We start from the raw sequence: 22,617 nt of genomic DNA on the forward strand, positions 1-22,617 counted from the left end.
ATGCTATTTGTTTCATTTTTGGAACACGACTTATTTTTTAGAAGCTATTGAAAAATGCTATTTTGGGAAGGTATTGATGATTACAAATATTTTTAGGGTTAAAACGGTTTGTTTGATCGGCATGATTTCTTAGGCAAAGTTGTAGATAACAATTTTGTCTTTCGGAAAATATACTCAGTTTCCAACGGATTTCGTTCATTTTAAAGCAAAAAATATACACGAAAAAAAATATTCGAATAAATATACCGCTTCAAACCATTGAATTGAATCACCGAGTGTATTTCCAAATATATTGCAAAAAGCTTTATGTCAATAATAAACAGGCTGTCGTAATTCTACGTTAACCTTGCGGTCGTGTCTTGTAAACAACCTCTTCAACTATTTTCTGTGAATTGAGGTGTTCGTGTAAATCTATTTAAACAAATAACAAGTTCGAATGAGAAAGACTGGGTATCACCGCTAGGTAGATTATTTTGGGTTTTATTCTAATGCGTGGTTTTTAAGACACGAAAATTAATAAAATATTGCTCTAAAGTAACGAAATCTTGCCCGTTTGTGTTGGATGTACGGAGAGAACTTGCGCAACAAATAGGCGACGCGACGTAAGTGGTGGAATAGAGGAATGTAAAAAAAGTTAAAGGGTATGTGCTTTTGTGCACAAACGTAGGCTTGCCGTGGGACTGTGGTGGGTGTAAAGATTTAATTCTGCCATAGCCATAGTATATAACACACGCCGAACGTACAAATACCATACCCAATAATCCATGAACATTTCACAAAAAAAAACACATACACCTGTCATAAACCACAGCATACAAATACCAATACCCACATGAACTGCCCATAAATGCACAACAGTCCCATGTAATTTCTTATCACTTTTTGCTTAAACCTCAAAAACTTCTTCACATACCCGGTGCTTTCAAAAAATCGCAAGACACAGCTTTTTGTTGCTGAATTGATTAGAAAAATATGAATTTTGGTCAGTCCCATGTTACAAATAAACGCAAAACAAGCTCAGTGCTGAAAACAACTAGCATAAAATTATGGTCACTGTCATAAAAATACCAATTGAAGTACTCATAGGAAAAATAATTAACTTGTTGCCTATACAAGTAGTCTGTCATAAATATATTTACCTCGGATAAATGCATTTTTGCACACACATGTTATACACACATACACGTAATACACACATACACACACGTTACTAACACATACACACACACGTTACTTACATATACACACACATACATGCACACGCCACTCACACATACACACACGCTATTCACACACCCACACATACACACCCACACGTTACTCAGACACACACGCTTCATATACGACACACTATACCTACACTATCGGCAGCACCCAAACGGCTTCCAAGTTTTCCAATGGTCCCCAGTGCCGTTCACGTCCAATTTCGGGCTATATTCCAACAACGATATCTGAATTAGAGTACCACTGGTGGGGTCCAACTCAAATCGAAGGGAAGCCGAACTGTTCGCCTTGACGCTCGATTAGGGAACGATCTTTTCTCAACACGGAATGTCCTTTTATAGCGTCACTCAGTGTGGAGAACTTGGGCGATTGGGGGAAGAACCAATCACGTGGAAGCATCTCTGCTTTCTTTCTTCATTGCTTACTTTGGGTGGTGAATGCGATGCCAATTGGCTGGCATTGCTAGCCAATGACTGAATGCGTGAAATCATTTCGTCTATGTTTTTGAAGTCTGCGTTAGGGAAATATACCAATCGTATGAAAAATGTATGTGGATATTCGACCTTCAAACTTTTCCGCAATTTTCACGGAGTAATAAGAAAATGGCAACTAAAATTATCATGTTATACAAATCTTGTATATTTTAGCTTTCCAACGGTATATTAACTATTGAAATCGGAACATCCGTTTGAGCGCTATTAGCATCTAGAATCTGCCATCCCGCCAACCAAAACGTTACATGTTCAAACCAGGGGTGGCATTGCGCATTTCGTTTCGAGTGATTTTTGTTCGTTTCGACCACATTTGACATTGGCGATTTCGATTCGAGCTCGAAACGAGTAGATGGCGTATTATTGCAGTTGATCTTCGAGCAAAAATGGCATTACGTAATGGTTTGATCGAGCATTTTTTAGCTCGAAAGTGATAAAAAATGGTCGATAAGTTGAAGGCGTTCGTTTGTACCTAAGTTTGTTGACTAAAACATAAATAATTTCACTAAACATCTGTGGAGCGGAAATACATTAATTTGGTAGGATCCACTAGCGATTAGATTTAAAGTAGGAGCTAACTTTAACGGAACAGGAATTGTACTAGTGCAGTTTGGAGGAAAATGAAATATTGTACTTCAAATAGGTTTGAGTGCTCCCCGCCTTATCTTGAAATGTTGACGAAACCATGAAAAAAAAATCTTTTGCATCAGAAAATAACTAACTTTGTTTCATTTAATGTAAGCCTAATACTCATGTATTATTGTTTACGTCTTTGTATATTCCTAAAACCATTTTCATCACTAGAAGAATCGTAGTAAAACATTCAAAGATTGATATGTTGTTTTAAGGACAAATCTTATTATAAACGTGAAAAATACCAATCTCTAGGGGCAAGACACTATTGATATATGGCGGAATATTTCCAATATTAAATATTATAAAGTATTTATCGTTGCATTATTAGGCGCCGGTGTGATATCAATGTGTCGGATAAACGATAAATATCAAGATTTATCAACCGATATCGTATAATATTACCGAAATATTTTTTATGAAAATAAAGTTGTTCAGCCCCTAGACAAATCTGACATTTATTTTCGAGTCAATGTTTGCTCGAAATAAACTGCAATAAAATTGGGGTGTCGAAAATAATACGCAATACCAACTCCACCTCGAAACGAGTTTGATTTCTCTCGATTCGAGTTACTCGAAGCGAAATGCGCAATGTCACCCCAGTTTTCACAGAATGTACCTTAGTATAGTGCAGAAAGACGTAGTCCCACGTCAAAATAAGTTGGACTGCGTTACGCACTACTTGTAGGTATACATTAGGGGCGGCAATAACTTGTATAAAAAAATCGACCTTTGACAATAACTTGTATAAAAAAATCGACCGCTTAAAAGTAGTGCTCAAAGAGTTTGTCATCTCAAAAAAGTCTCTATGCAAAATTTCAGCTCAATCGTACTTCCGGAATACGTGCCTGAAAGCGGTCAAAGTTTCACTTTATTGCTCGATGAAAAAAAAATGCACAGTCGATATCATGCAATCGTCAATCGATCGTCGTCGATTTGTTTATGCCAAATGTCTTAGAAATGCATGAAACGTCGAGATCTGGTGTTATCTCGAAAAAAAAATTTTGGAAAAAAATCGATTTTCTGGGACTTTGTAATTTCTGAGATAGGAAAAATTCCCACCTCGAAAATTTCCTAGTCGATTTTTGGAATGAAAATTCGACACCAGGGGTGACATTGCGCATTTCGTTTCGAGCAACTCGAACAAAACTAAATGATCGCTGGGTGGCGCTATGTTTCGTTTTTCGTATTTTTTAGACTTTGCGGGTTAGATGAGCCGCAGGACAAATGACAATGACAGCTCCTTTTAAGCTTGAAGCATAACTGGCAGTATGTGACCTACTCGAAAATAGCGAAAATCGTTCGAATCGAGCTGCACAATACCACCCCAGATCTCGACGTTTTATGCATTTTTAAAAAGACATCTGGCATAAAAAAAAATCGAAACTGAAGTTTCTCGTACCGGATGGTTTTTCGGATTCCAAAAAGGACGAACTTCAACCGCTTTGCACCGCCCCTTTTTGAGTCCGATTGAGGTGAAATTTTGCACAGAATGTTTTTTTCAGCCAGGTTCACATTTTGTGTAGGTTTTTTTTTTTTTGAAATTCTTTGGTCATTTCTTCCCCATGCAGAGATAAGTATAAATTAGGATTATAACACATCTTGATATTTCGTTACGAACTCGTTTTGTATCAACTTGTGGTCTAAACTTGGTCACGTTAGCAGTTAAAATATCAAAATACTAGTAATAGTGGTATCCAAGACACGACCGTGTGACGCTGGACCAAGGTATTTTTATATTCCATCAAAACATATACTACTACTAGTACACCCTAGGGATTATCGAAAAAATGCCCACGGACCATTATTTCATCTTTACGGACAGTCTCAGTTCCATTGAGGCTCTCCGATCGATGAAAGATGTTAAGCACTCTCCGTATTTCCTGGGGAAAATACGGGAACATCTGAGTGCTTTATCCGAAAAATCTACTCAGATTACCTTAGCGTGGGTCCCTTCTCACTGCTCGATACCGGGTAATGAGAAAGCGGGCTCTTTGGCTAAGGTGGGCGCAACAAACGGTGATATTTATGAAAGACCAATTGCCTTTAATGAATTTTTCGCACTTGTACGTCAGAATACGATCATCAGTTGGCAAAATGCTTGGACCAGAGGGGAATTGGGAAGGTGGTTACATTCCATAATCCCCAAAGTATCGACGAACCCGTGGTTCAAGGGGTTGGATGTAGGTCGGGATTTCATTTGCGTGATGTCCCGGCTTATGTCCAATCACTATAGATTTGACGCGCTCCTCCGTCGTGTTGGGCTCGGGGAAAGTGGTATCTGTGCCTGTGGTGAAGGTTATCACGACATAGAGCATGTGGTTTGGTCATGCCCTGTACACCGTGACGCCAGGTCTAAATTGATAGCTTCCCTGCAGGCCGAGGGTAGACAGCCGGCTGTTCCTGTTCGTGATGTCTTGGCGAGCCGTGACCTATCCTACATGTCCCTTATATACGTTTTCCTGAAATCCATCTATGCCCCAGTCTAGTCCCGTTCCCCTCCGTCTACACCCAACAAAACGACAAGAACACGTTTGAACCTTAAGCACAAAACCAGCAACCAGACCCCGCACAATAGAACCAGGACCCAAGGACTACGAGCCTCTGTCCCAACTCACGACATCGTGGCTCAGCAGAACGAATCCATACATGCCATTCGACGATTATCAGACGACCATTGAACAACAAAACACTGATTGGAAATCCCATGCTAGTTTTAAGTTAGACTTAATTTCAGCTCGTAGTCGGCAGCGAGGATAAAAAATTTGCTTTAGTTTTTAAGTCATCAGATATAATTGGCGCCGTTAAACATTAAATTGTATTTGTGCCGTGTCAAATAAATGTTATGTGAAGAAAAAAAAAACATATACTATTTGTTTAGGAATTGAAATGCTTATATTTCCTGCAATTTTATCTAACAGTGCACTTTTAAATGCTGAGATGTCAAAGCAATATAAAAAAATTGATACTAAATGAATTTATGAAACTAAATGAATTTATGAAACTAAATGAATTTATGATACTAAATGAAATTAGCTCCTCCGCATCATACATATTCGAATCAGAAAATATCACAAGGGTTGTGTGCAAAACCACGACCGAAATTTTGACGTAAAATTACACAAGGTTATTTGTTTCATTACTTGTATTGATTGCACAAGTGATAAGTTCGAAGCAAAATTTTTCTCTATTTTTGCGCTAGCATTGCAGCTTGCAATCTGATCAGTAAAATTTGTCAAGTAATTCTAAGTGAATCTTTTTTTTTGTGTGCCTGAAGGGTATTCAACAGACGTGTCACTGCGACAGGAATGATCGTCTTTTGTGGCTGCACGTGAACCTTTCGGTTGTGACTTTAAAGCAAATATTCGTGCTGCAAAACACCGATGATCGCTAACGAAAGCTTATTATTTGTTTGCCTACTGGTTACATTGTATGTCTTTAAATAATATCTTTCTTAGATAAATCGACCAGCTCAAACCGATGCAGGGGTATGAGGTGGGACCATCATCATCTTATCTCAAGCATTGCATATGCTAACATGACAAAAAAATTTACTTTCCGTACAATGAAACGTATAATCTCTGACTCTTAAGAATGTGGTATATAAGGGTGGAGCCCATTACAACATCGCGAACTCGTGATTGGTTCAAAATATAAAATTAGGTGTTGCGCTGCGCTGGAAGTTGAGTAAAAACCAGATAATTTTTAAATACGCGCACAATCGACAATTAAGACTAAATTTTCTGCATGCTAGCTTTCATACGTGACTACTGAAAGTTATACTTTCGGTGGACGTGTAGTTGTGCACACAACAATAGCAAATCGTTTACGAAGTCGAATCGTTTGTATACTTAAGTGCCAGCTGTGCAAGGGATAAAACGTAGTAATCAGTTGTCTAGTTTGATTTAGACTGATACTGAGGGTTCCGTCTGATACACTGCTGGAAATAATTATAAAGACAAGCGAAGTTTGGGCTAATTTGTACTGAGTGGTCAATATTGAACAGAACACATATACACTGCTGATTTATAGTGTAAGCTCTCACGCAAAAATGTATTTGTTTTCTGGATTGTATATGTTTTAAGATAAATAAGTGCTATATTCGGATTTTCGACGTGGAAATAAGTATAAAGACACTAATTGTTTTTTTAAACAAACATTTTTTAATGGGCAAATTATAACAAATTAGTAATGCGTAGCATCACCTTTGTTATGTATGACCTCTTGCAGTCTTCGTGGCATAGAAATTATTAGATTTTTCAAAATATCAGGATCAAGTTTAGACCATTCTTCTTGTATCTCGCGTTTCAGTTGTCCAGCCGTTTCATACTTCCGTCCATGCTAGAAAATGTTACACGATAGTAAGCCCCACACGTTTTCTATCGGATTCAAATCGGGACTGCAGGCTGGCCACTCCAGAACAGGGATTTCGTGTAGCCTCAAAAACTCTTTGGTAGCTTTCGACGCATGACAAGCAGCATTATCCTGTTGAAAAATCATGTTTTCGTTCATAAAATTTTCGGAAAATGGAATTAGAACTTCATCTAACAGCTCGCAATACATTTTTGAATTCATCCGTGATGAAATAAAACAAATAGGCGTTTTCCCAACCATGCTAAAACCGGCTCATATCATCACTGTTCCAGCAGTGTATTTGGCTATGTTTCAGCTCTGATTGGTCGAAACTTGCGTTCAAAAAGGCATTTTTCAGTGTTACAATAGTTAGCTCGACATAATCAGATTCTTTTTTACAGTTTGGCGGAAAACTGACTGAGTTGTGAGAATTTGAAAGTGCACAATCTCGTGACGCTCTCGATGAATTCGATTTTTCAAATTGCACCCCTATGTTACCGTAAAATATAATTCTACGCCAAAAAATGCAAATTGTTTCCTTCTTTATTGAAATTTAACGTTATTCCACATCTTATGATTGAAAGTTCAGGATGGAGAGATGTAATATTTTTTTTCATAAAACTAGGTTTTGAATATTTATGTTTAATTTCAACTTTCATATGAATAATCATACTCCAACGATGTTGTATTATTCAAAATGTAATTTTTCATAAAAACACTTAGCTACTAGTTTTCTGAATAAATTTGTTATTGGGATGTTTAAAAATCGATTACAAGTTTTCATTAGTTTTTTATTCTAAATAGTTGTTTGAATCATTTAAAATCATTGAAATACAATAGTTCTTAATATTTGAAATTACATTCGAACCTTCGAAATTGAAAAAATGCTTTAACACTTAACATTCAAGAAAAAAAATCTCTTCTATTTTTAGCCGTTGCATTTTTTTACAAATCACTTTTAGTTACCAATAATTTATTATCTGACACACAACAACTACACAACTGAAAGGTTTCTAAACTACGCTTAAGTCTGAAAAATTTTCTCCACCTCTGAGAAAAACTCGAGTGCAACCTTCCATTAAATTCAAAAACGGCCGATTCGAATTTTCGTGTACTTTCAAAGCATCTGGCATGGATTTACTCAATAGTAAACGCAAATGATAAGATAAGCTACAAGTTCTCTACGCAATAATTTGGTTCGATAAGATGCAATACTCTTCTGCGAAGGTTAAAAGGCTACCAATATTAGTAGGCAACGTGGCGATAATTCCGTCGGTACATATGTCTATAGTTTCGATGACTCTTTCCTCCAATTCCGTATGCTGATAGAGCTGATCTTGCACTAGACGTTGTCCAGAGTACCACTTTTCGTTGAAATGGTCCAGTTCGGCATCGAGGCGACCTTCGATGTTTTCTTTGAAAAGCACAGGATTCACCTCGGCTAATGCATCCAGGGCAGTGTGAAGAATCACGGTTGAATCTTGATGAAGCTGCCTAACCAGCGGGTGGAATCTTTCGGCATGATCTTGCTGTAGTTCAATCAGTACATCATCAGAGCAAAGCTGCATCGTTTTCTCCGCTACATCAAATGTACTTTCCAGCGCAGTTACAACAGAATCAAAACATAACTGATCTGCTTCCGGATTGGACCGAAGAAGATTCACCTGCAAATTTGTTTCGTAGTAAATTTTCCGCAGATTAACGGTGGTATATGCTAAGTCCTTCAAGATATCCTCACGCAGCCTTTGGTGCAGTACACGATCATCCTCTTGTGCCACTATCAGGTCCCATGTCATGCGATTACTGAGCTGGGCAGATTGAGCCTGATAGATTTGTAAGAAACTATCAGCGGAGACTAGAACTGCTCCACAGACTAGGAATACAGTGTTGAACAACATCGGTGCAACTAATCTGAACGACTAGCATTGGTTTCGATAAAGCCCTAGGGTTTATTCGTCGCTGATTAGATTGCCTGAGGATCTGAATGTCTAAACCCACCGGAAAACCACAACGTCAGAGCTAATCTAATCACTTCTTCTCGCTATCATGTGTTCGAAAACGTGATGAAAAGATCACCGTAGACCTTGGATGAGTTTAGTTCAAGTTTATCCGCCTGATCATCGTGCTGCACGAAAATGTTTTCGAGATGGATGCTACTGGCCGTTGCCTTCCTCGGACTGGCTCACGCTGACGAAGACAGTTTTCTGCTTCGCCTACAGTCGAACTTTTCGTCCTTGTCTAAAGCAGTAGAGATTGGATTGCAAGAAAAACGCGTCTTCAACGGTTTGTTGATTCGCGAGTTCAACCGGGAGATCCTGCTGGAGTTCGCCTCAATAGTACCCCGAATGCGGCAGTCTCACGCAGAGTTTCGAGAGTACCTCGAAAACCGAGAAAACGTGAGCGCAGAATGCCTGGAATATGTGGAAGATTTGGCAGTGTATGCCCTGAACATGCAGCAGGGCGATATCCGGACCTGTGCGTATCTGACGCACCAAGACTTGCAGTTAGATTCGTTATATCGCTTCACTCCGTACGAGCAGGCGATCACAAGAGACAATACACTATTGATCGCACAGGTACTGCTGTCTTTGAGTCGAAATAGGATTTTCGATACCGATCTGCTTGAACCCGAGCTGGAAACGGAGTTGGGTATCCAGGAGAACTTGTGGGTAGAAAATCAAGAGTTGCTGAACGATGAACTACTCAAGCATGGCGACGATGCTCACGTAACGATCAACACCTTGGAGGCGTGCCGGGATTATGCGTTTTTCTGGCAGGACGACGACCACAACTATCTGCGTAACATTTTGGATATAGACTGTCAGTTTGGTAACAAAGTAGTGAACTAGTCGGTGATAATCGGTTTGTTGTTTGGATGAAACGTTCCGAAACTGGCCTTTCACTGTCAATCGGATGGCGCCATCTATGACATCAGCGGTGTTCGAAAATTTGTTGACGCATTGTATACAATGACTAAACAAAATTTTGTCTGAGCAGGCATGACGCGAAGTGGCTGATTGGGAAAAACGCTCAGATTATATCAAGGGCAATCGAAACGTTGATACGCCACTCATAACCACTAGGGTCGAATATCGTATCTAAATTTGGTAAATCAGTTGCTATCAATGTGATAGAAAAATCAATCCGACTAAGTTTGGATTAATTCGCGGCCATATAGCATAACATAAACAAAAGGGTGGCAATAGGTTGTATGGAAAAAATTTCATCATATGGGTCATTCCATACGAAGTGACCACGTAAAAGCATGAACTTGGACACGACCATCACGGATTTGGCTCAAAGTTGGGGGAATTATTCATCTTTCAAATTTCATCCCAATTTTGGTGTCGATTGAAATACCCCCGCTCTGTGGACCCCCCTCTTTGATGCAAAGTTAGGCATTTTTTGTTCAAAATCTATTTTTCCTTTTTCTTACATTTAGTAGACGTAAGACGTCCGCAAGATACTGATAGATGATTTTTAAAGAAAATTAACCGATGAATCCAGAAAAAGGAAGTGTTGCCACATAGATTATTATTGTGTTTGATAACTAAATTTACATTTTTCGGCAAATGCTGCCACTTTTATTTTAAATTTGATAATTTCATCGTGTTCCTTGGAAATTTTCACTTATTGACGAGCCAACGATTTTGCTATGTCAGTGTATGTGTGACGTAATCATCATCAACCATGCTATAGTGTGTGTAACACTTCGACATTTGTTTACGGAGCAAACAAAATTATTACTTTTTTTGTCTGTTTAGAAACTGAATCGGTTCGCTTATGATCAATCCACATAAGAGATAAATGTATCTTGTCTGTAGTTCAGATTACAAATCGAGCCCATTGTTTGGATAATTTCGACATAAATTCTGTTCTTCTATTTAATGATCGATGATAAAGCGAACATTGTATATTAATAAGTAACAAAACACTATATGAAATCTAACAAAAAAATAATGATTTTTATCATTTCACCAATCCACAGTTTCGTTATATTCACGGAAATTGTTTTTAGTACGTGTTAAAATCGAAACAGCACGCATTTTCTGTTCTGTATGATTCACCTGGAAACAGGTATTTATTTATTAGGCTGAAAAATATGAAAAGAAATAGGCCTACTTACGGTCATCGGCTGGCTGACTGATTGGTTGATTAACTGGTTCATTCTCCAGAGCTTCCTGAGCAATTTCCTTCAACTCTTCAGTGTAGAAAATTTCAGCCGTGTGAATTCCTAGGAGTTGCTCGTCGATCCACATTGGCCATTCCTCTCCTTTTCCGGTTGGTGGATCCATTATACACTCCTGTGTTAATGTTATTTTCGATAACACTTCCGCGCAGAGTGATACCATTGGATCATCTGTGAGTATATCCGACGAGAGAAGGTCCGGTCCTCGAGAGACACACTGCAAGATTCGCTGGATAGTAGCGATGCCGGAAACATATCACTGGTGTCATCTGTAAAGGAAAAGTTTTCGTTGTAATAATTGAGAAATAATGTTCATAAATACTTACTCTGATTGATCGGATTGATCTTATACCGTTTGCACAATCGCAAACGAGCTGCTCTTTTCTTTTTCGATAGCGGCGGCATCACATAACTTTTCACTTCTCGCAAAACATAAACTGCCAAAGTCTTCGCAACGCATTTGTTCACATTGGCATTAGGCGACAGTGCTGCGGAATATGCAGTTTTTAGGAAATTGAAGAATTTAGTTAAAAATAATTTTTCATTCGAATCAAAATGTAACTGATTTACCAAAATGGCGGTAAATATTAAAGTTTTCTGTTCAGTATCTGTTTAGCAACAGTTATAAAAATCATCAATAATGACGATGACTACTCACTAATACCTACGCAATGCTATCCTTCGAATATTCGTTTTATTTCGCTGTTTCCATTGTTTTCGTTAGTTGCTATTAGTGAGGCAACTCGTGATTTTGCTTTAATAATTATGAGTAAAAAAGCATAGTTTGTTTTGGCTTTTTAAAGCAGTGAAGACAGAACCAGTGAGTTTATGTAGTGATAAATTTCTACTAATGTTTTCACTAGTGTTTCGATCCGAAAACGGCTGAAAACGAACTCGCCAGTGAAGAAAAAGATGAAGAAGTCATAATGAAAATTTTTCGCGTGGAGTGATGATAAGAAGAAGCAAAAATTAAAATCACTCTAAAACGACTAATTAGTAAGATTCTAGTTCTGAATTGTGATCTAATTTATGCGGGCACAGGTTATGCTAATAGTGATACATTTTAAAGCTGTTTCGTAAGGTAATTTTTCGACTGTTAAAGATTTCCTGCAAGTATCATCATTTTACTCACTCATTGACAGAGCAATGAGCGTTGGCTAAGCCTTAAGAAACAACTATCACCCCGAGGTAATATGAGCCAATCTCGAGATATACCATTTTTACGAAATCATTTTTTAATTTCTCCATTTTATATCAAACAATCATATATTTTGGAAAATGTCTTAACAACAAAACATTCTTTTTAAAAAAATTCGGTTGCTAAGCCATCCAAAAATATCTTCCCTTTCTTGCAGCAGTGTTGCCAGAGTGTTTTCCCCGTTCAATTGATTCAATCAATGTTTGTTAAGCCTTACGAAAATATTGAAAACGTATTATTTGCGTTGGGGTGCTACTTCTTGAAGCGAAAGGATAAAAATACTATGCCATGGGGTTGAACTTAAAACGGTTTAAGAAATATCTCTTTGGATGAGTTTGTTGAGGAATATAATAGTACTGTAAGATTTTTTTACACTCAAAATTTTTAGATCAATTTTTTTTTTCATCTAATTTTAAATCAAATTGATTAATAAACTCATTCCCACTTTCGTGATGCGGCTCGAGCTATCAATGGTTTTTTGCAAGCGCCATGAGGAATAGAGACGTGCACGTGTGCGTGTCCAAGAAAACTTCGTACTACGTGGGATAAAGGGAGCGAAGAGAGAAAAGAGAGTGCTAGCTAACAATTCATTTCCAAGTCTATGTGGATCAGACAGACAGGAAGATAGAACTCCATTTTCATATGTGTTTTTACATGTTTTATATGATGGATGAAAATGCTGTTTTGTTATTTTTATTTTGCCGTTTCGAAACATTGTAGCACTGGTGCCGTAAACAGAAAAAAAGTCTTGTACGTGTGGCAGATTTGCTGTGTCATCATTCACGATATCGTAGCTAGATTTAAATATCTACAAAAATTGTCATTTATTGAATAAAAGTTGTTGCTCAGTTTTACAGAAAATACTGTTTTTTATTCCATTTGTTAATCTAGTTCAAAGTTCACAGCATTCAAGGAAAACCCAAAAGAACGTACAACCTCCCAACACATATTCAATCCTTAGATTTTTCAAGTTGCACTAATTCACCTTCTTTGTCTTACGATTCTGAACATTTCCACAGTAGTACTCTATCTCTTCAATGGCCCATCCCATAAAAATCAGGTGCCAATCGATGGCATAAGTTTGCCAAGACGCAAGCTCCTCACGAATCAACGTTTCGAACGGTTCAATCGCTTCCAGCTCGTCCCGCAACACCAGCTGGTAGCTGTCCCAAAGATTGTGATAGTAATCCAATTCATCCTGCAGGTCGAACAGAGTATCCTCAACCTCATCAAGGAATCGATTCCGTCCCAGTGTTTGAATCGTCTGAAAAGTGGCTCTGCTGTTCTCACTTTGCATGAATTTCATCCGTGGATTAAATCGCTGATTCCAGTCTCTATCCATGTAGTAAATCATATCCTCCGCACAGTACATAATATCCCACGCACCGATCAGAACATAGATATCGAACAGTTCTCTTAGTGGTATTAAGCATTCCTCGTATGTATCCTCGTGGTTTTCTATGATCTCCCACGTCTCGTTAGTGATCCTTCGCATTTCAACCGTCAGATTGCCGATTTCCTCTAGAATGATTTGCAGCACTCCACTCCGTAGTTGAGAATTTTCTGCTCTCAGCTCCTGCAGTTGCGGTTCCACGGTTTGGCTGTGTTCGGCGAAACGTTCCTGAAACTCCGCAAACGGTGGCACCGCCAGGGAACTGCCAAGCAGGAGAGTCAAGAAAATTAGGTAGCGTAACATGTCTCAGAACGTCAGTGCTTTGTAGTGCGTCTGAACGTAGACTGAATTGTAATAATTGACGATTAGGCAATTGTGGGGCATTATCACTGAATCCGATTTACGTAAGTTTTGACTCAGGACTGCAATCGGTAAATCTTGCACCAACAATCGGAGTAGACAACGTTTGATTATGCTTTATACAACAGTTCGGTAGTGGGTTTTCACCGATATTTACGGTTACGTTTTTACGAGTTCAGTCAGTATCGTTATCACAACATTGGTAGCAGTTTCCAGTGGCAATAGAAGCAGTAACTGTAGAACAGACTATCTATTTAAATACAGTTTAGTAGGGTTTGGAATACATTCCACACGGATAGAAACATTATCAGTGTTCTTGAAAGAGGCGAAGAGATTCCACACGGATAGAAACATTATCTGTGTTCTTAGAAGAGGCGAATTTCATTTCCACTGAGATAACGGGTGACAACTAAAAATTTGGAATTTATTTCAATCCCTCCTACTCCACAACAAACCCACTTAGAGAGATATGAGCGTGTGTATATGAAAGCTCTCTCTATGCTATCTATGTCAGTATTTTTCGTTTTGTTTATGCATGCCCAATTCTGTTCAAAATGGCGTCAAAACAAGAAGTATTCTGCAAGCGCATAGTACAGTTCGCTATGAATTGCACAGCAATTTTGTTCACGGTAAACTATTTTGAAAGCGAAAATCTTTCGGTTTCGAATGTGTATAGTTTCCTGCAAACCTTAAAAATAATACGCCAGAAAGGTAGTTGTGGAAAAAAAACATTTTCCCTCTTGTCTAAATCATGGTTCAAGTCCAGTGGATTGGTTATCATTCAAGATGTAGACCAAAATGAATGTTTGAACAAAATGTTACTTCCATTCCTTTCAAAACACCATACCGTTGAAAGGTATGAGTTTTGACCAGATAAAATATCATCACATTACGTCAAAAAAAAAGTAAACGTTCTAAATAAACATTCCACTCCATTTTTACCCCAAATACGCAACTCAACGAATACCTCAGTGTCATCCAATCGAAGATTTCTTTAGGATTCCAAATTCCTGCGGTGCAAAAATAACTGGAGATTAAGGAACTCCAAAGAGTCGATTGGTAGAATCATGAAATGCTTTCGAAAAGTCGACATGGAGGCCGTACAACGCTCTTGTTCCGGCATCATAAAAAAAACTTCGTCGGAAGGCCAGTAACGGACCTTTATCAAATTTTCCATTTTACCGTTCATAATGAAATAGGGTAAATCACCAATTCTCGTCAGTCTATGTCGTTTGTCATGTTTTAAAGTGTCATCCCTCTTGGTAAGCTGCCTCATTTCATCTATTATTTTTCTAGCATACTTTCCTACTTTTTATCTTATTGAAAAGTTAGGAAAAGACACAAAAAGTTCAACGGAGCTTCTAAATTTAATTGTAAAAAAGCCACTCTTACAGTTCCTTTTTGGTCAAGCCATTTCCATTGTAGTCAGAATTTGGTTTAGTTCGTCAGTAGCAGAGAGAGAAAGAAAGCTTGTAAAACTACACTCGTTTCATCTAGTTTCATTGCTATGAATTGCAAATAAACGCTCTTCGTTATTCCGCTATTCAAAGTATAAGTAGAATTCTGACGCCATAAGTTGTACGAGCAAATTAATACTAGTGATGTCATATTTGTATTTTTGTATATGTATTTGCTGCGCTTCTGTACACACGATTGTCGAGGGATTGATACATGTTGTCGTTTACTGTTTGAGAACAAAAGGGATCGAGATATTTGCGCAGTGCGCAGCGTGTGCAGTGGCTCCAAATTTACCGCAAAATATGATTGTACTCTGAATCTCATTACTATATCTATTTGATTTCTAAAGTGATTTCTTTGTGCAGGAATATGCAAATAGCAATAAAAGTTTTTGCAATTCAATAAACATTGAAACATGGTTTCACATGTCATAAACTCTATTCAAAAAAGGATACGGCACGTTTTGCAACAAAAACAGTTCCCTTTTGTTCTGGCAACAAAAACACCAGCAACATGCCGTGCTGTCTGCTGACGAAGTAAACCAACCTGTTGGATATGTTAGATAAATTGAAGTTTCATTCATCCCGTATCCTCCATTAATTGTGAGTGTTCAAAGTACATGAGCTATTTGCTTTCGCTTGTACGACGGAACTATGGTCATTTGAGGGTGAACAAATGTATATTTCTCGGGAAAATCGTAACCAAATATCGCTAGCGGCGAAGATGTGTTTCGTGAAAGTTTTCTTCGGCCGGGTGAAATATCTAGATGTATGAAAGTGGCAGTTTAATTGTTGTCAAAAACAATAAATATGTTTGAGTGTTCAATGGGGTGATTCATTCATGCGAACAGAAAAATTTCAACGTTCAAGGTAAGTTAACATACATTGAGTTTCTAAGTGGAATAAAAGTAGTAGAGCTTGGCAAACTGAATCCTGCCCACAATGCATATCACCTGACGAAGCCGTCAGTTACCCTATATCTTTATTAAAAATAAATTAGTTTTTCTGTAACACATTAAAAATAAATTAGATTTGACAGCACTGGAAAATAAATCCAAAATTAAGTTGTCTCTGCAATCTAGTAGAACCGATGAATTGCAGATAAGGAGTTTCGGAGTGAAAAATATTATAACGGAATTAAGGTGAAACCTCATTGAATCCAAACATGGCCGACTTCGAGTCACCACTTAGAGTTTTCAAAAGCACAAGACTCGGAAATACTCATTGCGTTCCCTATGAAAATTCTATTTTATGTTTGCTTCACCACAGCAAACATAAAATAGCATTTTCACAGGAAACGCATTAACTATTTCCGAGTCTTGTGCTTTTGAAAAATCGAAGTGGTGACTCAAAGTCGGTCATTTTTGGATTCAATGAGGTTTCACCTTAAACGTCAATATTGATTAACATGTTTTCCGGGAAACAGCTTGAATCCGGCCATTAAACTGTCACCAGAAACGTGATACTTTTTTTCACATATCATTTATTTGACATGGCACAAATATAATTTAATGTTTAACGGCGCCAATTATATCTGATAACTTTAAACTAAAAGCAATTTTTTTATCCTCGCTGCTGATTACGAGCTGAAGTTAATTCTAACTTAATACAGTAAAGTCGCTTTTTACGCGGGGGATACGTGCCGCGTAAAAAAAACCGCGTAAATTCCGGAATCCACGTAAAAAAAAACCGCGTAAATTCCGGAATCCGCGTAAAAAAACCGCGTAAATTCCGGAATCCGCGTAAAAAACCGCGTATATTCCGGAATCCGCGTAAAAAAACCCGCGTAAAAAAAAACGCGTAAAAAGCGACCTTAGTGTACTTACATAGATTTTTAACTCATTGTTTTTTGTTAAATGGGCGTCTGACGATCTTCGAATGGCCATGAATACGCAGTATGTATATGGTATGCTCTGCTGATCCACGATGTCATGAGCTTGGACAGGAGCTTATAACAAAACGTGATACTGTTGTGCTTTATATTCACTGGCTGGTGATGATTTTTTGCTTTGAAAAGATCAACGAGTAGTCATGATGGGAAATTTAAGTTATCGACGATGTCCCATAGTTAACAGAATTTTTGCCTTTCTCCTAGTTTCTTCTAATTGCATTCAGAGATGCTGATAAAATACGGTGAATTTTCGTTGAATATTGTTGAAAGCAGAAACTTTTTTCTCTAAATAATTTCTGGGCACAAAACAGCAAATGGTCTTTTATGACGAGTTGATAGATAGTATTGTTCATTAATTTTAACAACCCTCTCGATGAATAGGAGTGGCAACTTTCCTCTGTTGGATATTGTTCCCCAAACCAACACAGCTGAAGAATTCTGTCAATATTTCAGCGAGATAATCCGTGATTCTCTTGTTTTTTGAAAGCTCCGTATCCAAGGTCATTTTTGACTATTTTATGCATAGTGTTATGTTACTCATGTTCATTTTAGAAGTCATTTTAGCCGACCGTGCTAGTTTTCGCCGAATACGTTCTCCAACCGGCGTTTTTATCCGGTTTCTGCTTGGGGACAAGACAACCGTGCCAGCTTTCTCTAATCATTTGATGGTCCAGTACACGAGTAATCTGTTTAAACTCAGATGTGACAGCTTTCTTCTGATCTGTAAGTTGCTCATTCCAGTAAATAACATAATCTTGCTTTGTTCTCTACTTGAACCCATTGCAATTTTCCTCTGGAAAAAGTGAAACACTTCCTTTATCACCTACCAGTGAACTATAAACATGTTTCGCAATCAAAACAAACACAGTTAATTAGGTGGGCAGGCCTCCCGGTGCGAGAAAAGGCATACTTAAATGTTTGTATCACTTTCACGGTGACACCCTGTACAGAGGAATCAAAAACAAGTGATAGTGTTGTACGGACAACGTGCCTGCCCCCAAATACTACAACAGTCATCCAACCGATGAACCAAAATGTAATACAGAAGATTTAATCACTATACAGACAAATTATGAGGAGAAGAAGTTTCAGGAAGACCAGGTTAGTTTCATGACAACATAATGAAAATAAGCGTAAGGGATGCAATATTGTAATGGTCATAAAAAGGCGACTATCGGTATTCGGTACTATCGATGACGAAAATGCTGAATTTAAGTTCCTGAGAGACTCAAATGAAAAAAGTTCACAATTCCGTAGTAGATGATGAATTTTCGTATGCAATGAATTCGAGTCAGTTCAGGTCCCGGTGAAGTCGACGACGTATCTATTGATGTGTCAGATGAAACAGTGTAGAATGCAATTGACGTGATAATAAGATACGCTGAAGAAAATGACTGGCCTATACATTTTCAAGTTTCATTACGTGACATGAAGTCAATCTTCGAGAAGATAGCGAATAGAAAATCATCTTGAAAAAATTTTACCTTGGTTCGTTTATTATCATTCTATTTTTATTTTTATTATCTTTTTTTCATGAATTGAAACATGAATTTAAATTAATGAAACTACTTTTTCAATGAAAGGAACCCGACCATAAACAAAAATAAAAAATGATTTAGAATCCTCCGATGTACACTGTACACGTACTACACATACGTACTATATTTTGAACTTGAGGACAAATTCTCTGCACTTTCAGGCTTATTTCAGGATAACATTGGTCGAATAAAAAAAAAATGCATGCCAAAATCTGAAACCGAAAAAATGAATGATTATAGCTACACTGCCGTGATATGACAATGTGACGTAGATCCAAGTGATCAGTTTTTCAGTATGGCCAAAAAACAAATGAATTCCTCGCCACTTTTGTATTGAAATGGTGCCTACGTCACTTTGTTTTTTTTTTTTTTTTTTTGATTTTATACAACGTATGAATAAGAAACAACGAAAAGGAAGATACCAAAAGATAAGTCTTCGAATAATGAACAAATGGGCATGAAAACCCCATATTCGAAAAAATGACCTTTACGTCACTTTGTCATCTCACGGCAGTACAGAAACAATCCTATGAATTTTGGTGCCCCTGTTCATTACCATAACGCGTCAACTTGAGTGAGAGTGTCGTATAGAAATTGCTCGCTGGGTTCGTCGCTTTAACGTTATTTCTACGAGGAAACTCATTTAAATCTCTGAAAAAAAAATGGTAATGGCTAGGAACATCAAAATTCACAGGGATGGTTGAATAGCTATAATCTTTCATTTTTTTCCGGTTTGAGATTTTGGAGTGCACCTGTGTTGACCAGTGTCGGCTTATCTGCCTTTCAATGCTTTTTCAATGTTCAAGGTAAAATCTATAATTATGTGTTAATCTTTTGAAACGTGTTTTGGAATAATAATCATTCGTGGCTGCAAAGAACTTGATGAGCACTTTTATCAGTTCCAAACTTCATTTGGGAAAAAAACGGGAAGTAAAACGTTGGTCCAACAAGCCAGTCGTTTTTTGTTCGAAGCTCGACTAGGAGGCATGAGCAGAGTCTACCTAAAAAGAAATTTTTGTATAAGTAAATTTTTCATATCACATAAAGTACTCCAAAGAATTGTTGATATTCTGATTCATTACAGCTAAATTTCAAAAAAAAAAATCCTATGACTACGAAATTCAATGATTCAGACTTCTATAAACTACATGGTAAGATCGATGCAAAACCACGGCTTTATTTAACTCGTTAAAAGTCTTCAATTGTTTAAATTTAAATCTGGTGCTAATCACAGTAGTACTCCAGATAGCTCAAAATATAAAACATGTCGCTCTCATGCCAGTAGACAAGTTCCTGTGTGCACTGCTCCAGCTCCTGAATGATCGAATGATCATCCACGAATCTCATTAGCTCTTCATCCAACACGCGTTGATACATGCCGTACATCCATGTAAAATCGTTGTAATACTGCTCCAGCAGTTCGTTCACATTGTCCATATCGAGGATCTTGTTGTACGTCGCCAGCGCTTCCAATACATGATGGGTAGTGCGATCCAGTTCCCGACTAACGAAGTTCGCGTAGCGAAAGAAGTCATCCGTCGTCAACGGTTCCAGTTGTGCTGCTGCAGTGCGAACACAAAACTGCATGTCGTAAACTGCGAACAGTGTGTAGACATGGTAAAGGTCGTGAACCAATTCCAGACAATCTTCGTCCTCCGTGTCCGCATTTTCGATCTCCTCCCAGGCGGCGGTATTCACGCGGCGCAGCTCGATAGTTCCATTGGACAAAATCGGCAGCAGCAGCTTGTTGAAGCGGAGCGTTTCTTCGGAGTTGATACTCCTTTTAATCTTCATATCTTGTTCACCAACCGCGCTGTAGTTTCCGAACCATTGCTGGTACTGAACGAATGCCGGAGCTGCAGCAACAACAGCAAAAGTTACAAAAATCACTACTAAAAAGACGCACAACTTCATGGCTGTTGGTTCTCTAGAAACTGTAGTCTTCAGACAGTCTTCGATTTAATGCTTATCTAGCTTCGCGATTAAGTTGCCGGTTAGCTTATCTGAGCTTTTTTCAAAACCAAGAAAAAAGATTAGATACTACCATCCCACACCGGAAGTTCTCGAGACGAGTGCAGCCATCTGTTGGTAACTAGCGGCTCCCAATAAACCGCTTCGGTAAGCTTTTGTCATATGCAACATTAATCACCTTCTAATCAGTCTATGATCTGAACCAATCATTCTGTGGCGATTATATTGCAGTCCTAGATACGATTATCAAGTTCCGCTGCAAGGATTGAACACCTGGCTTTAAAAATGTTCCTATGTTGATACTGGCAGTGCCTATCACTGAAGCGCAAGTCACAGAAAACCAGTTGGAGACTGTAATCTAATCGTTTCCCGGCGCCATTGATTGCCGATAAATGTATATAAGTACCACAAGGTGTACTCAACGCTTCGCTATTTACTACCAGACTAGTCAAAGTGCAAGATGGCAGCTATCGCCAGATTCGTCCTCCTCGCCGCAGCCGTTCTTGCGGTAAGTTACACAACTCCGCATGGTAGTTAATCGCTAATTTTACCTTCTTCCTAACATCCTAGGCCACCCAGGCAGCCCCGGCCGAAAAGTCCTCTCCCTCCAAGATTCTTAGATCGGTCACTGATCTGATAGCCGTCGTTGAAGAGTATCAGCCTCGATTCGAAGAGCTTAGCCTGGAAAAGGATCAAATGCTAGCCTTCGCACGAACTGCCCTTTTTGCGACATTCCGCCACATGAACGAAGAAATGCTGATCAACTTTGGTAACACCCGGAACGCGATCGAGTACGGATTCGACGAGACGCGAGCAGAAATCGCCGATGATATTCTATCTGGTGGAGACGAGGACTGTCTACTGAATTTGGTGTCTCTTATAATTGATGAGCAGCGCGAGTTGGCATCCCGCATGAGTGAATGCGCCAACACTAGCAACCAAGATAAGGATGAGCTCGCGTACTCTTTCTACGAAGTGCTCGAGTTGCTACAGCGCATGTCCACCAGTCTCACGGAGCATCTTTTGTGGACCTTCAGCAATTACAACTCGTTTGTATCCCCGGCCGAGCATGCCGACTTCATCCAGCGCAGTTTTGAAGAGTCGGTAGATCTGTGGAACAACGAAGTCCAGGCAGTAATTCAGTTCGAGATCGATGCAATGGAATATAACCGACCGATTCTGGTGGCGGAAAATTTGGAGTGCTTAAACCGGGTCGCGGAACAGGTGCAACCGTTCGATGAGGAAATCCGCAGTCGTATTAGCACGTGTGTTGCCCCGCTTAAGAAGTAGAGCTTAGTTTAGATGCTAAATGGTATGGAACTTTTCTTTTAGAAGAAGAGAATGCGTGATAAGTTTTCTAATTTTTTTCATAAACTTATTATTACACTATAAACCTTACGATTTGGATTTTATTATGCTTCTTACCGAACTCAGTATTTTTTGAATATATTCGTATAAAACTTGCTTGTTCATAAGTGATTTTTGTGCAAGTCAAGAATTTTCGATTGTGTCACAATTTTACGTTACTATCGACGGAAGATGTTATCGAATCATTTTCGGTCATTTAGTATTCCATTCCTCAAGTGTGGGATATAATGAATAGTGTGAAATAAATTGATTCCACAACTAATACTGTGTGTTACGAAGTCAGCTTCAGATTGGGGTTAGAATTCAATACATGTGGCATCGAGCGGAACTACGAAAAAATTTGCACTTCTCGTATCAATGACAGTTCTTAAAGGTAACATATCTCATGTTGGTGTATCTTACACAAAATCACCCATACAAACAAAATAGTTTTGAAAACTCTCGTGTTTTCTACGGAATTTGACCCTGGTTACACTCCACAGAGCATGGCTTATGGGAATATATGAATCACAAATGGTTTTATTTCATCGATTTCAGCTGTACTAAAACGA

General features: G+C 38.4%; 2 protein-coding genes across 3 annotated transcripts in view; both read left to right on the top strand.

The window, feature by feature from the left end:
- The window catches only part of LOC129723932 (probable maleylacetoacetate isomerase 2), a 99,704-nt gene that overhangs the window by 39,494 nt on the left and 37,593 nt on the right, over positions 1 to 22,617 (top strand). The window lies entirely within an intron of this gene.
- LOC129723897 (uncharacterized) lies at positions 21,055 to 22,096 on the top strand. Its single transcript, XM_055678388.1, has 2 exons — positions 21,055 to 21,206; positions 21,269 to 22,096. The coding sequence occupies exons 1-2, from the start codon at positions 21,159 to 21,161 to the stop codon at positions 21,986 to 21,988; spliced, it is 768 nt and encodes a 255-aa protein (XP_055534363.1). The 5' UTR covers positions 21,055 to 21,158; the 3' UTR covers positions 21,989 to 22,096.

The sequence above is a fragment of the Wyeomyia smithii genome, chromosome 1 (genome assembly GCF_029784165.1).
Source record: "Wyeomyia smithii strain HCP4-BCI-WySm-NY-G18 chromosome 1, ASM2978416v1, whole genome shotgun sequence".
Taxonomy (NCBI): domain Eukaryota; kingdom Metazoa; phylum Arthropoda; class Insecta; order Diptera; family Culicidae; genus Wyeomyia; species Wyeomyia smithii.